The 15,387-nt window shown below is 35.0% G+C and overlaps 1 protein-coding gene across 3 annotated transcripts in view; it reads left to right on the forward strand.

Moving 5' to 3' along the window:
- The window catches only part of SEC16A (SEC16 homolog A, endoplasmic reticulum export factor), a 45,865-nt gene that overhangs the window by 21,314 nt on the left and 9,164 nt on the right, over window positions 1–15,387 (forward strand). For all 3 annotated transcript variants that reach the window (XM_036751562.1, XM_036751563.1, XM_036751564.1), the window contains 19 exons: window positions 336–510; window positions 1,399–1,541; window positions 1,993–2,054; window positions 2,176–2,314; window positions 2,827–3,072; window positions 4,037–4,134; window positions 5,140–5,221; window positions 5,404–5,521; window positions 5,722–5,833; window positions 6,136–6,241; window positions 7,580–7,720; window positions 8,653–8,766; window positions 9,063–9,255; window positions 11,196–11,459; window positions 12,356–12,438; window positions 13,446–13,493; window positions 13,687–13,836; window positions 14,479–14,559; window positions 15,122–15,178. In XM_036751562.1, the coding sequence (XP_036607457.1) occupies window positions 336–510; window positions 1,399–1,541; window positions 1,993–2,054; window positions 2,176–2,314; window positions 2,827–3,072; window positions 4,037–4,134; window positions 5,140–5,221; window positions 5,404–5,521; window positions 5,722–5,833; window positions 6,136–6,241; window positions 7,580–7,720; window positions 8,653–8,766; window positions 9,063–9,255; window positions 11,196–11,459; window positions 12,356–12,438; window positions 13,446–13,493; window positions 13,687–13,836; window positions 14,479–14,559; window positions 15,122–15,178 (2,412 nt within the window). The remainder of the gene's footprint in view (window positions 1–335; window positions 511–1,398; window positions 1,542–1,992; window positions 2,055–2,175; window positions 2,315–2,826; window positions 3,073–4,036; window positions 4,135–5,139; window positions 5,222–5,403; window positions 5,522–5,721; window positions 5,834–6,135; window positions 6,242–7,579; window positions 7,721–8,652; window positions 8,767–9,062; window positions 9,256–11,195; window positions 11,460–12,355; window positions 12,439–13,445; window positions 13,494–13,686; window positions 13,837–14,478; window positions 14,560–15,121; window positions 15,179–15,387) is intronic.

Genomic DNA, 15,387 nt, shown 5'->3' on the forward strand with positions numbered 1-15,387 from the left:
TCCAATTTTAGGTATTATTTACTATGTAGCACTATATATAAAGTAACTAAGTTATAATCAATTCTCAAATGGAATTCTTTTTAGAAAAATTTCAGTCTGAAGTCAGCTAATGTTTAACAGATCATTTTTGACTGCTTTGTGTGTGTGTATATTTTTTTAAAGGACTTCACAGAAACAATATCAGTCTTGTTAAGAACAATTATTATAGTTCCAATAATTTATAACATTTCTAAGTATCTACTGTTTGTAAAAGTGATAAATGCATACTTAATTGCAAATTTTGTGACACCTTACTTTTCTCCTCTTCTCTTTAAAACAAACAAAAAATCCAACAGAGCCAGGTTTATAGAAACAATGATGTAACTGCTAATTCATATGAACGCCCAGCTCCACCAGGCTCCCTTCATGGAGATTATTCCTATGGCATTTATGGTAATAATTTCAGTGGTGCACAGGGCTTTACAGATTATGGCTACCCTGCAGAAACAGGATGGCCAACTTCAGAACAAGGTATGTCATAAACTTTGTCTTTTAGACCAGTGGACTACTCCTTTTGTGTGTACCTCTTCCTTCTATTAAATTCTTATGCCATTTTGTCCAAATTTAGAGATTAATGCCTAGAATTTTTTTACCTTAAAAAAGATCTGTATTCTGTGCAGTATTTAATTTCATCCCAGCTAAGCTTCCCTCAAAAAAGGGAAATAACTATCAAATAATAAAAACAGAGTACCTTTCATTTTAATTAAAGGTATATTACTAGGTAAGTCTCTTAAAATCAAGGGTGTCAACTCTGTATTTCTTTGCAGCTATAGCATTTCTAAACACCCAGAACTGGTAAACGCCTTCCTTTCCTAATACTTCACATTGGAGGTGATGTTTACTATGAAAAACATTAGCAAAATAGTAAGAGAATATCAGAGCACATTGTCTTATTTATTTTTAAGATTATTTTATTCAAAAGAATATATTTCAGTATCTGAGGCAATAATGATTTTTGATATTTTAATTAGATTATATGAAAAAATGGATTATGTGAGAAATGGTATCTATAGATTATGGAATTTTAAAATGACTGACAAGGGAAAATACATAGAAAGTTATATAGAATTTTTATGAGATATTATTTATTATTTCATGAGTGAATTTTTTCTGTGCTCAGAAAAGAATCATTTTTAAATTTTTTCAAAGGATGTATTTGAATATTATAAGATCTTGTTTTAGAACTATTTACCCATATTGTGTTTGAAATTTAATTGGCCGTGATCATGCTTCATGCAGTCAATGACTTCAACTGTTTGTGTACTCTAGAAATATAAAGTGTTCATCCATCTAGTTAAGAAACCATTAAAATAAATGCTCATCAAACCCGTTTTTCTTTTCCTTTTCTTTAAAACATAGTTCCATCAAGACCAACTACACCTGAGAAGTTTTCGGTGCCTCATGTCTGTGCAAGGTTCGGCCCTGGAGGCCATCTTATTAAAGTGCTTCCAAACTTGCCTTCTGAAGGACAACCAGCTTTGGTTGAGATACACAGCATGGAGGTAACTAAATGCATGAGGATTTGGTCTCTACGTAAGATAGGAAAAATATAGTCAGCGAATTATTGCCATGAAATAGGAAACTAGAGAAAATATATTTCTCTGAATCTTCAGATTGTAGACTTTTATCTTCTGTTCTTTCTTAATGCCTTTGTTAGTAGAGATTGGTTTTAAGTATTTACAAATTTGAGAGGTGGTGCCAGATGGGACTTGCACTGTTCTCCTTACCATTGTACTGAATAAGGTAATGCCACTTTTAATTCTGTCACAGTTTTACATTGTGTCTAAAGGCAGTAAGGTATTACCTTTCTTGCTAACAAAATGTGGAGGAATAGATAGCATTTCCTCTGTTAAGAGACATTTTCAGTGAAAATGGATGTCATCTTTTTTTAAAATATGCATTTCTACATCATATAGATAGGAGACTGATGTCTACTTATGTGTTTCGGTCTAGACTATGTTGCAGCATACTGCTGAACAGGAAGAAATGAGATCCTTCCCTGGACCTCTTGCTAAGTATGTGTCTTAGTAATGTTTTTTTATAGTGCTTCTATGTAATGGTATACTAAGCCTGGCACCTCAGATTCTTTTCTTTCTGTTGCATTCAGTGACTTTTTTATTGTTGTTTTTTTCTCAGAGATGATACACATAAAGTGGACGTTATAAATTTTGCACAGAATAAAGCTACAGAATGTTTGCGGAATGAAAATCTAATTGATAAAGAATCTGCAAGTCTTCTTTGGGATTTTATCGTACTGTTATGCAGACAGAATGGGGTATGTATCTTTCTGTTACCTTTTACTTCAAAAAGTGTTTAAAGAATTTTGAAACCTTAATCATTGGTTTATATGTTGAGTAGTTGTAACATAAAGTAACAGCTTGTGATAGAGTCTAAGGTGTGATGCTTATGGGACAAAGAATTTCTTCGGCTGGGTGGGGAAGGGGACTTGGGGAAGAGAAATATGAATAATTTAGGCAAATAATTTCAGCCTCTCATTTTGTAGGTGTTTCTGGCCAGTTCTAGACTGATGATGGCCATGGACTAATGTGTCCTGACCTAAATTCATCTGAGTGGATCTTTAAGGAATCTTCGCCTAGCTAACTTTATATTATTACTTTTTTTAACTTACATTCCTTTTCACAAAATGCCTGATTCACTTCTAGATATTGAGAGTTTCTCACTGCTTAATGTCTCTCAAATGTGGGTCAGGTATTTTGGTCTTGCTGAGTAGCATTGGCTTCTTGAAGCATCTCATAGTTCTCTTTTCTTTTCCCATGACCTCCACAGACTGTGGTGGGAACAGACATTGCAGAGCTCTTGCTACGAGATCATAAAACAGTGTGGCTTCCTGGAAAGTCACCCAATGAAGCAAACCTGATTGATTTTACTAATGAGGCTGTGGAGCAAGTGGAGGAGGAGGAGTCTGGTGAAGCTCAGCTCTCATTTCTCACTGACAGTTTGATAACCACTATTGATAGTCTTGAAAAAGAAACAGAGAGGTTTAGAGAGCTGCTTCTTTATGGACGTAAAAAGGTGAGCAGTTCCTTGATATTCCATTGTGTTGCTAATTTCATTATCCTGGTAAGAAATGAAATATTTGGCCTTCTTGTATGCTGTATCACATGGTTAGTGGGTTTATATGTTGAATAGTTATAATATAAAGTAACATCTTGTAAAGAGAATCTAAGAGGTGTGTGATGCTTATGAGATGAAGGATGAATGAATGATGTTCATGATGATAAAGCATCAGTGGTATAGTGCATCTAAAGGCAGCAAATGGTGAAGATTTATTTGTCTTGGAAACTCAGTCAAAGCTGAATTTTGGTTATGGGTTCAAGTTTTCTTTTTTATTAACCACATCCTGGAACACTCTAGTAATAGATCTGATATGTGATATATAATATTATTAATGATTTACTTACACAATTGCTGTGAATCAGTTCATTAGCTCTTTGTCTGGCAGAGTAGTGTCTACTTCTGTTAAGAATATTTCTACTTCTAAGCCAGGAAAATTATCTTTGAGTCCTAAATCAGTTTCTAGAGCTATAGTTCATCATATGTATTTGAGTGTGAGAGGGATATTATATGGATTAGAGGTGTTAGCCTTAAGTCAGAGGCCTGGGACCAGTCTCTTTTTTAGACCAAGAGTCCAAAGAAAATAGTTTAGGAATACTGATAAAACTTTTCTCTTTAAAAGTGGTCCTTATTCCTAAAATTATATTTTCTTTATGCAGGGGCGGGGGAGAAGCGTGATTTTTTCAAGATTTAAGAAAGACTAATTGGAAACTTAAATTCTCGAAAGTAGTACATATTGTGGGGTTTGTTTTTGTAATTCATCCTTAAAGCATTCTTTTTGAAATAATTGGCATGTGATGCATTGGAGTATGGTCATTTAAGTTTGTATGTTATAAGTTGTTACATTCATTTAATATGATGCAAAATAAAAAATTCTTCTCTGCTGGCTTTTTTATTTTTGGGCTGCTTTAATTGTCAATAGGATGCTTTGGAATCTGCTATGAAACATGGCTTATGGGGACATGCTCTGTTACTTGCTAGTAAAATGGACAGCCGAACACACGCAAGAGTTATGACCAGGTAAGGGGTTTTAATTTGGGAATGATGTCTCCTACACTTATAGAATTAATTCATTATTCGTTTAGTACTTTTGAAGCAACAGGTTATCTTCATGGAATGATATGCTGATGAAAATTCTCCTGGAGTTATACTGCCCTTTCAGGGTTTTTGTTACTACATTTATTTTTGGGCCCTTTCAGTTAATTCTTGCAGAAAACACTTTAGTGGATTCCTTAATTTCACCTTAGGACCCAGGCTTGTCACATTTTTTTCTTCAAAATGCATTTTTTTGCTTCAGAGTAAATCTAATCCAGACCTTCACTCTCCTTCACTGCTCATTCCAGTCAGCTGCCAAGACTTGTCAATTTTGCCTACGTACCATCTCTCACATCTTTCATCTTCTCTCCACTGCCATCCTAGTTCAGGCTTCCATTATTCATTACCTGTGCTATTGTTATGGTTTGATCAAAAGGCATTCCTACAGTACAGGTCTGACCATGGCACTTCCCAGTTGCCTCTAAGATAAAATTCAGACAACTTTGGCATTTAAAGCCCATTACAGTCTAACTCCAGACTATCTTTTCAGGCTTTTTACACATTACTTTCTTTCATGCACTCTGTGTTCTAGCCCAGTTGGCCTGCTTGCTGTTTTCCTCATACACAACATTCCATCTCCTCTCCCTCCATGCCTTTGTGTAGTTTGACCACCTTCCCACCCTACTCCCCACCCTCTTTCCTGTAATGTACTTCCTCCCAACATCTACTTTCTAGAATCCCTGGCCCCCTTTAAAATGAGGCCTTTCATGATTTCTACCCCTCCACTTGTTTGTGTCCTCTTGAAGTTACCTTGGACATGCTTAAATATGTTAGCCTCTTAATAGAAGGAGAGCAGAAACTGTTTTGTTTTTTGTCTTTGTTTCCCCAACTTCCATATAATTGGCACTGAATAGATACTTATTAGTTGACTGATTAACTGTGATCTCACAGAAGCTGAGCTTTTATTCTTTTGTTTTTATGTAATGACAGATTTGCCAACAGCCTTCCAATTAATGATCCCTTACAAACTGTTTACCAACTCATGTCTGGAAGAATGCCCGCTGCGTCCACAGTAAGTATTGACCCTCAGAAGAGGGAGCTGTGCTCCAGACCTGCCTGGTTTGTGAGGAATTACTCGTGGATTCACATTTTGCTGACCTAGATTGCTTTATTACATTTGCTAATACCATTCTTTGTAGAATCTAAAATAGCTTTCCTTTGCCATATATTACAGTGATTTCTTCTTTTTTTTAGTGTTGTGGAGATGAGAAATGGGGAGACTGGAGGCCTCATCTTGCTATGGTTTTGTCCAACTTGACTAATAATATGGATGTAGAGTCAAGGACAATAGCCACCATGGGTGATACTCTTGGTAAGTTAGTTATTGAAGTTAAAAGTGTAGCATTTGTCTAATGTGAACAAGTTGTTTTAAGTTTACTAAATGTTATCAGAAATATTTAGAATAAAGAATTTTTTATGTTGCTTCTGTAGATTTCAGGGACCTTGTAACTTTTTCCACTTTTCAAAAATGATCAGTGATAGCTATTTTAGACTGCTTCTCTATTTCTTTAGCTTCTAAAGGCCTCTTAGATGCTGCACACTTTTGTTATCTGATGGCCCAGATTGGATTTGGGGTTTATACTAAGAAAACTACAAAACTTGTCCTAATTGGATCGAATCACAGGTAAGGAAGCAAATGATTATACCGTTTTTTGTCTTTTCTTTAAGAAAAACTCAGACCTTTTTGTCAAAGCTTCAGATTGCAGTTTCTGGTTATTTTTCTTGACTTTTACTCTTTTAGTAAAATCAGAACCAATTTTTCATCAAACGACTCTGATATTTGTGCTGGTAAAAAAAAAAAACTCCCCTATATGTAGTAAAGGCCCAAGTGACTCACCTTAGGCATATATTTGAGTCACATACTATTGTTGGTCAGAAGTTTTTTCCTTTTTTTTCAAGTTAATGTAATTGTCCTTCTCTTAATAGTTTGCCATTTTTAAAATTTGCAACCAATGAAGCTATTCACAGAACAGAAGCCTATGAATATGCACAGTCCCTGGGAACCCAGCCATGCTTCTTGCCTAATTTCCAGGTTAGAATTGATGATGTATTTTGAATCTACAATTTATGAATTTCACCGATTAGTGGTCAGTGGGGGAAATTTTTCTATGGTTAGTCTGTCTTTGTATTTTAGCTAATGACTAAAATTTTAAAAAAATCTTTTCAAGGAAATTTTTGTCATGAAATACTCAGAATCAATCAACAAGCATCGTATTAAACTCGTATTATGTGCCAGTCACTGTGCTAGGTTTTTGCTTGTCCAAAGACAAAAATGAAATAATCTCCATCTTCAAGGAGCTTATGTCCTATAGTGGGAGATAATGTGAACATATATCAGTATGTCTAAAATACATTTTTAATAAAATGTACAGTGTCCCAAAAATCTTAGTTTAGTTTTAAGCTTTAATAGTTTAAAACTGCACTAAGGTATTAAAGCTAATGACTCTACTAAGACTTTCGGAACACCCTGCACAAGGTAATTTTTTTGGAGTGGAAGCACTGGCATCTGTGGGGAGAAAACTGAAGGCCTCATATTGAAGATGGTATTTGAATTGAATTTTGAAGGAAAATGAGGGATTCTGAGAGGCAGAGGGGAGAAGGGAGTATATTCCTACATTGCAAACATGGAGAAGAATGACAGAGCTACACTTGTACTTGAGGAATGTTATTTTGCACAACATTGAGTAGAGGATAGATTGTCAGCATGAGAGATTTAAGGCAGGGGTAAGAGGCAGAAAAATAATCCTGCAGAAGTCATCTCTTGTAAATCAGAAACAATTTGCTTTAAGGATTTCAAAATTACTTGTATTTTGGTTTTCAAAACCTTTTAGTTCCTGAAATGTTTAGTTTCTCAAAGTTGAATCTGTTTATGAACCATGCCCTGAAATCCTTTTATTCTGTCCCATCATAGGAAATGTTGCGTCAGAGTTTAAGTGTATTTAGGGGATACAATTTAAACTACAGCACAAATGAGCTATGTTAGAACGGTCCCTACTCTTGTGGTTTGTTTCTACACTAAAGACTTATTTTCCTGAATCTGAGTCACTTTTAAGTGAGGCATGACCATCTTTAGCATTATAAAATTCCAAAACCGAAAGTTATTCTGGAGAAGAAACAAAAACTAAAACATTAGAATGTCTTTTGGGTGTGGGAGGGGGAGTTCAGTACATGGGTATTATCTGACTTTGTACTTGATATATCCCTGTAGAAGGGAAGAATTTGGAAATGATTATGCTTCCTAGGGCCAGTACACTAGTGCCAACCATGTACTAATTCAGATATGAGTTACTTTCTAGTGTAGAGTAAACATGAACATTAGTGAGAGTGACCAAGACAGTAATTGAAAGGCATCCTCGTTTGATTCCTTTAGGTATTCAAATTCATCTATGCTTGTCGACTGGCTGAAATGGGTCTTGCTGCACAGGCCTTTCATTACTGTGAAATCATTTCCAAAACTATTCTCAAACAACCACGCCAGTATTCACCAGTGCTGATTAGCCAGCTCATTCAGGTACTTATTGTCTTTACTGAGGCTTCTTCAGGTTGTCTGATTGCATAAAAATTATGATGTGTTTAGAGAGAGATGACATATTGACTTTTAAAAATTAAGCTTCCTTTTTGTAATAACATTATTACGCAAACATCAATAGGAATTGCATAAATTTTCTTTCCATAATTATTTTAATGCTCATCTCTTAGTATAGTGGTTCATTTAATGGCTTGTGCTGATTCATATATTTATTGATGATCTTAGTTCACTGAAAATAGCCTTTGCTCGTCAGCACATTAGAAACTTCATTTAGTGGAGTAAAATATTACATAGCTTTCATATGAGGTGTTAAAATACACCTCTACTTACTCGGTGCTTTCATTGTTTATAGTTGTACTCATATTTGTGATATTTTAAAGCAGAACTACATATTTACTGTGTATTACTGGTATATAATGCATAAAGTTGAATATAAGTTGAGCTTTTGAAATTGAGCAGGTGATTTGCTTGAATGTGTATATTTGTTACAAGAATTTTCTTTCTTTAATTTTTCCTTCGGGTTTTTTTAACCAGCAGGAGAAAGGTGGGAAGAAGGAAAAAAATAAATGCTTGTTAATTGAAAAGAAATAAAATTTAAAAAAAATTAGTCTAATTATAGGCCTGCAAGAGATGAAGTCTGGACTTGTGATTTCATTGGTGTAGAGAGGGCCTTGGTGAGGAAATAGTGCTTAGAGATGACTTCCCCAGGGTCATTGAGTCAGTGTATTTAAAAGGTGGGAAATAAACTCAGTTTACTTACTCAGAGTAAGATTTTCAAGAGACCTGTTGAGTTCATAGAAGACTTCCAATAGTAGCATCGAAGATGCATTTGCTCTAGGTTTTACTGTTTTGAAAAGTGATTTTGGTTTGGTTGATCTTATAGTAACAGCCCTTTATTTTTCATGTTTTTCTAGATAGCCTCCCAGTTGCGACTCTTCGATCCTCAAATAAAAGAGAAACCAGAACAGGAATCATTTATTGAACCTACTTGGTTAATACAGCTCCAGCAATTAAAGAGGCAAATAGAGGTATAGAATTCATTTTACCGAAGAGACAATTTGGTGATTTTATGTTTGAGAATGTTGTTTCCTCATTTATTTACGTATTGGAGATTTCAAATGTAATTGTTAAATGTGATTGTGAAAATTCCTAATTAACAAAAACAGAAGCACTTTGGATTATTTGTTATTTTTGTGAAGAAGATTGAGTAAATGAGAAGTACTAATAATTAATATTTTATGCTCAATTCAGGTTGCTATAATGCAGATTATGCTTCCTGAAATTTTTACCTTCTTGAAAAATGGCTGAAATATTTCTCCTATAGGAGGGTGATGTAATTTGGAATCAAGACAGAGCAACACCACATCAGTACCCAAGCACGCCAAGCTCTGAACTGGAGCAGTATGATGGCACAGGACATGGTCAAGAAATTGGCCCAGGACCTGACAACCCACTGTTAGCATCATTGTTGCCTAATACAGAACAGTCTAACCAAAACATTCACCTTATGCCTTCAGGTGAGTGCTTTATATTCTCTATTTGAGAAGTAAATATATACCGGAGAAATTTCTCTTAGGAGAAATTTTTCTGAAAATGAAAGCTTTGAATATTTCAAATTTTAATGCCAGGAAAACAAAGGGATAACAGGCAATTAAGTGAAAAGATTAACACAATTACCGTCACTTTGAGAGAGCTGTTCTGATCTTTTATGAATTGTTACTGAATATATTATAACCCTTTTGCATGATGGCTTCTGTTTGCCTTGCATCTTATGTTAATCTATAGATTGAGTGCTACTCTTCACCACAATAAAGTAAATATCCTTCTTTTACTCTTAGACTAGCAATATTAAGGAGATCTACAATATATGTTACTTTAATTAGAAAACCACCCTACTAGTTTTGATCAATTTTTTTGTTGTTGTCTAATCACTAAATATCAAATTTCAAATCACTCATTTTAACACAAGTCTGTAAGAAGGAAAGTTAGACATTTGGCATAGAGTTTTGAATTACCAGCTATTTGTTGCAAGGAAGATTAAAAGTAATTTACATTAGCAAAGATGTACATAAAATTATCATACATTGGTTAATACATGTAGGGCTTTCTGCCCCCATAACATTGTAAGAAGCCGAGATGATACAACCCACCTGCTGGTTCAATTGTAGTTTTAGTGGAAATTATGTTAAAAAAAATTTAAGTTCATTCATAATTCCCTTTGATACCTTTACTTATGGCTGATCAGTACAATTTTTGCTGCTTCTAAGAGTTACGTCTTCATTTATTTTGAGCCATATAAGGTTGTACAGCTTGTTTACTTGTGACAAGTGTCCATTTTGTGATATTTCCTCTTGCTATTCAATTTTTGGCCAGGATCTTTTTTGATAACTATTCTACTCACTCATTCTTGTCTCACTCATCTTCATTTCTTCCAAAAAGTGAACATTGATTATGCATTTTACTTTGTTCAGTGCACCGTGGGAGTCCTCAAAGAAGAAAAATAAGACAAGCCCTTTTTTTTCTTTGTTTTGTGATTTTCTTAGCATTGTCAGTTTTGCTTGTTACTTATCCATCATGAACATGTATTGAGGTCTTGGTTAGTTTCTTTTTCTGTCTCCATTGCTTCTGATATTTTAATGAGGAAGTTTTACTGTAATTTGTGGTTATATCTGTTTTTTTCCTTTGATTATTTTAATTTTGATAGATTTTTATTTTCTTGAAGGTTTTCATTATCTCTTCTTTTTTATGTTTGTTGTTTGGAAGAGCCTGGCTCTCTTTTATCCTACTGCTCTGACATTTGGATCTGTTTCCATCATTTCTTTACCTCCCTTCCTCACCCCCCATTTATATTTTTTCCCTTTTCTATTTTTCCTTAAGTTTATTTCACCGTATGCCTTTGATTCATTCTTTTTCATTTTGGCATAGACCAAACATCTCATGTTAAAAATTTATTTTTAATGATAAACTTACCTCACAACAAAAACAAGTAAACATTCAGAAAAGGGGTAATAATATACTACCTCAAACCCCTAGCCTATAACAAATCACAACCAAAGAAATTAGCAAACAATAAGCCAAAAAAAATGCTTTTATTTTATGTCCCCTTTTTGGCCTTCAGTAAAGTTCCTTTACCTTTCAGTTTCCCTTCTTTTGTTTCCTTTAAAAAAATTGTAGTTAATACTGTATATATAGTTCTGGTTCAGTCATTTTACTACAACTTTGGATAGATTTTAATCCCCCTAATTTTTAAAAATTTGGTCAGCTAAGATCCACCTCTTTATCCTCCCATCTCAACTCTCACTTCCCCTTCCTCCCCCCTAAATTAAGAATATGGGGGAAAACCAAACCATTGCCATCATGAATAGATTTGTATTTAGTAGAAAATACACTACCTTTCTGTTGAGTTAAATTTTATGCAATGCAAAATCTAGGATGTTTTTCTTCTTTTATTGTATAGCTCCTCAGTCCATCCTTGAGAATTCAAGCAGTATGCCTACTTCGTTCCATCAAGAAAAACCTGACAATGTACCATTTTATCCAGTGCCTCCTGGACCTATTGGGCATGCCCCTGTATATGGACCACCAGTGTCTGTACCTGGGTTTTCAGATCAGTATGGTCCTGAGCATGCAGCTGTGTATCCAGGGCCTAATGTATCCCCAGGTGGGCAGTCTCTCCAAGTGACAGATCAGCTGCCAGAAGAGTCTAGGAACCAGGACACAGGTTGGTCTGCTCAAGCAACTTGTGTTTAACTTTAAAGGTTTGGTTTTCTTTTTAAATGAGATGGCATGATGAAAACTTAGCAGATCACTTAAAATTACTTGAGTGTTAAACACTAGATACTTTAGTACTTCTCAAACATCTGTGATTTCATCAGTATGGAAATTTTCTCCACTGATTTCGTTATGAGCCTAATATCCCAACCCTTCCATGCCTCTAGCAGAGACCATCTTGATGAATTGCTGTGGTCAAAAAACAGATTCATCTCTTGGTGGCCAAACATCCAGGAGTGAATCTTTTCAAAGTAGCCAGGCTCAAATGAAAATCTATCCCTGAGTTTGGGAAGCCTTTCTAGCATGGCAGGAATTCTCTGCTTTTATATTCTCTAGTCTTAGCCTTCAAGAACCCAGGATCAACTCTGCCCTGAAAAGATATCAGAATAGTGCTCTTAAGTAAAATTTAAATCATAATGCAAAATATAAATAATAGTGGACATTCCTATCAAAGTAACTTTAGAATGGTCATCCTTTAGATGGAACTAATAATGAATTTCTGCTTGAGATTCATTATTAGGGGATCGTCACTTTTGTCCTGAGGTCACAATAAATGGTATCATGGATTAAAAAACTAAATCTTACGTAGTTCCTGCCATTTCTTTGCTATGATCTGTGTTTGACTTGTTTTTGTTTAATTTTTTTAAAGAAAGTTAAAATTCAAATGTGGCGTTAAAGAGAGTTGAAAATAGTTCAGGTAAAGCTTTAGTCTTGATTTTTGAAAGTAGCCCACCTAAAGGCTAAATATGTTCCTGAAGTTGCATATTATATCACTGTTATTCATGTTTGCTTTCATTAAGTGTTCATCAATACTAAAACTCCAATAATTATCTTTTTAATCAATAGGAAGAATGCCACAGGAATCATCCATTAGGAACTCCATTTCAGAACAAAGAGAAGAGGATTTTAGTGGGAAATTTGCCAATATGGTACTCAACCTGTATTTCTTTATATAGTCACCTCTATGCCAATGATACTCACTATTGCTGCTTTCTCCGCTGAAGTTGGGAAGAAAAACAGCTACAGTTGAGAAAGGAGTTTGGTATCAAATCAACTTTTAAATCCTTACTTGAAGAAGGAGTTCTAAACTTTAGTTTTTTAAAAAGAACTCCTAATAAAATGATTAAAATAATGGGAGAAAGATAAATCATCTCTAAACTAATGCAAGTTGAGAAAGAGAAGAGGGGTAAACTTTTTCATATTGAGTTGAAGGCACTTACCTTAACTAAGTAAAAGAATACTTAGATATATAAAATTGCTTATTTATGATTTATACTTACATATGTGTGGGTATTTAAACACTTACCATTATTACATAGCTTTTAGTATTTTTACTCCTGGATCCCTTTTGGTTACCTGAATTAAGCAATGTCCATAACAAATACCTTCCCCAGGGTTTACAATCTACTTTATTGTTGTTTTCACTTATTAAGAGTACAGTAAGCTGTATTTTAGTTAGTTTTAATTGTTATCAATTGACTTGATCCTACTTCTTTTTTTAAACCAGATGTGTGATTTCATAGATGTAGGAGCTCCTGGTGAGGAACTTTTTCTAAACCAATGGAGATTGGTACCATCTCTGCAAAAGCCAGAAATTCTAGCTACTCTTCTTGGACTAGTTACTGGAGAGACCTGCCTAGGGCACTGAAAAGGGGTTAAATGATTTGCCTTTGGTCATTTAGTTAGTGTATGTCAAAGGTAGGACTTGAACCCTGGTCTTCCATACCCTGAGTCCAACTCCTTTATCCATGCAGCTTTTCTGATCCTGCTTTTTATAACATATAACCATTTGTCCTTAGAAAAATTAAAAATGAGGATTTAAAGTCTAACTTAAGAGAAACTTTTTTTTTAAATTGTTTAAAATCAGTATTTAATATTTGCAAAGAGACATTATTTAGTTGCTTACTAATAGCATGTGCTCACTTTATCTAACCAGGCGCCAGGACGAAGATCCAGAACTACCTCCCAGTCTTCAGCACACATGGTATAGTACATCTGTGCCGCTTTCACTAGCTCTTCATTTTTGTTTATAACTCATCTTTTTCTGTTCGAATCATTTTGCCATCTCAGTAATGTTTCTAAGGGTTCATGTGAAAGTGATTTCTAATCTCTTTCTTTTAATTTAATCTGTAAAGGAGCATTGATATAAACCCTGCATTCCCCATATTTTGGAATAGGACTATTCCAGAAAGTGTCAGAACACTGAATCCTACAAAGGACGAGAACGTTCTAATTCTGCCGGACAGCAGCCTTCTCCTCCACCTTTTGCTTCTGAAGTAAAGAGACCAACCAAAGAGGTCAAAAAGGATGTCAAGGAACCTAAAAAGGTAAAAGCACATATCTCTAAGGGTGGCTTTTAGAAAAAAACAGTATCAACTCTAGTGTCAAGTTTTTGGTATGTGAAGATGAATAGGGCATTTGGGAGAATATTTTAAAATTTAGAATATGGACTCTGGCATTGTGGCACATGCTTATAAATCCTGCTACTGGGGAAGCTGAGGTTGTTGGAGTGCTGTAGCTTGCAGGTTCTCTGCTGCAGTGGGTTAAGCCAATCAGGTGGCCACACTAATTCTAGCTATGAGCTGGAGTAGTGAGCTCCTGAAAGCTGGGGACCACCAGGCTGCCCAAGAAGGGATGAACTAGCCTAAGTCAGAAACTGGGAAGGTCAGTAGTTCCTGTGATGATCCATCAGGTTCATTAGTGGCCACTGTACTACCAAGTGTCAGAGAGAGAGAGGTAGACGCAGTCTCACCTCATCTACCCCACCCCCCTCAAAAAAAAAAGACTAGGGGACACATGGTTCTGTATTTTTGGCCCTGCTACTGGCTTTCTCTTCCTCATCTTCCTAACTTATAAAATGGGGTTATGTCTCTGATGTGATGCCTTCATTAGCTTGTTGGTATTTTGAAGGAAAAAAAGCTTCCCAAGAGCTTGTTTTTATTTTGCCTTTTTTTTTTTTTAATCTGTAGAGTGGTGAGTCTTGGTTTTCTCGTTGGCTACATGGGAAAAAAAAGACAGAAGCTTATCTGCCAGATGACACAAACAAATCAGTAAGTGTTTTTAAATATGACCAACTAATTTGCGTATATCTTTTTTACTCCACAAATACTTTTAAACTAAGACTAAAGGCAAGTGTAGAAATTTTAATAAAGATGAAAAATATATTAACAGTTGATATTAAGTATATGTATAAAATGGAGGCAGCCAGGGGTCACTGGGTCTTTAGTCAGAAAGACCTGAATTTAAATCCAGCCTCAGACACTTACTAGCTGTGTGACCCTTGTCAAGTCACTTAACTTCTGTTTACTTTAATCCACTGGAGAAGGAAATGGGAAACTCCTCTATTATCTTTGCCAAGAAAACCCCATGGATAGCATTGGTCCACATGGACAGCATATGGTCCATGAGGTTTTTGACAAGTTTACAAAGAGTGGGGACATGACTGAACAATAACAAAATAAGTATAAAATAATTATTCAGTGGTGTGGAATCCTCTAAGAGCAGTTCTGTCTTCTGTATTTAACAAGTTATGATAAACTAGATAATAAGGAAAATTAAAATGTCATAAATTAACCTCTTTATGCTGTTTTATTTGATTTTAAATCTTTACAGATAGTTTGGGATGGAAAGAAACAGCGCTGGGTGAATTTAGATGAGCCAGAAGAAGAGGTAAAACATTTGTTTTAACTGGGAAAGAGCCTCTTTTTCCCTTTTAATTTTGATTATCTTTTTGTATTTCCCTGTTTATTTCCCAATATGCCTTTCCCCTCTCCTAGAAAGCCTTTCCTTATGAAAAGAAAGAGGGAAAAAAAGTTCAAAACTAGCCTACATATTAATCAAAACTGACATTGTATGCATTATTCTACACCCATGGTCAA

This window comes from Trichosurus vulpecula, chromosome 3 (genome assembly GCF_011100635.1).
Source record: "Trichosurus vulpecula isolate mTriVul1 chromosome 3, mTriVul1.pri, whole genome shotgun sequence".
NCBI lineage: Eukaryota > Metazoa > Chordata > Mammalia > Diprotodontia > Phalangeridae > Trichosurus > Trichosurus vulpecula.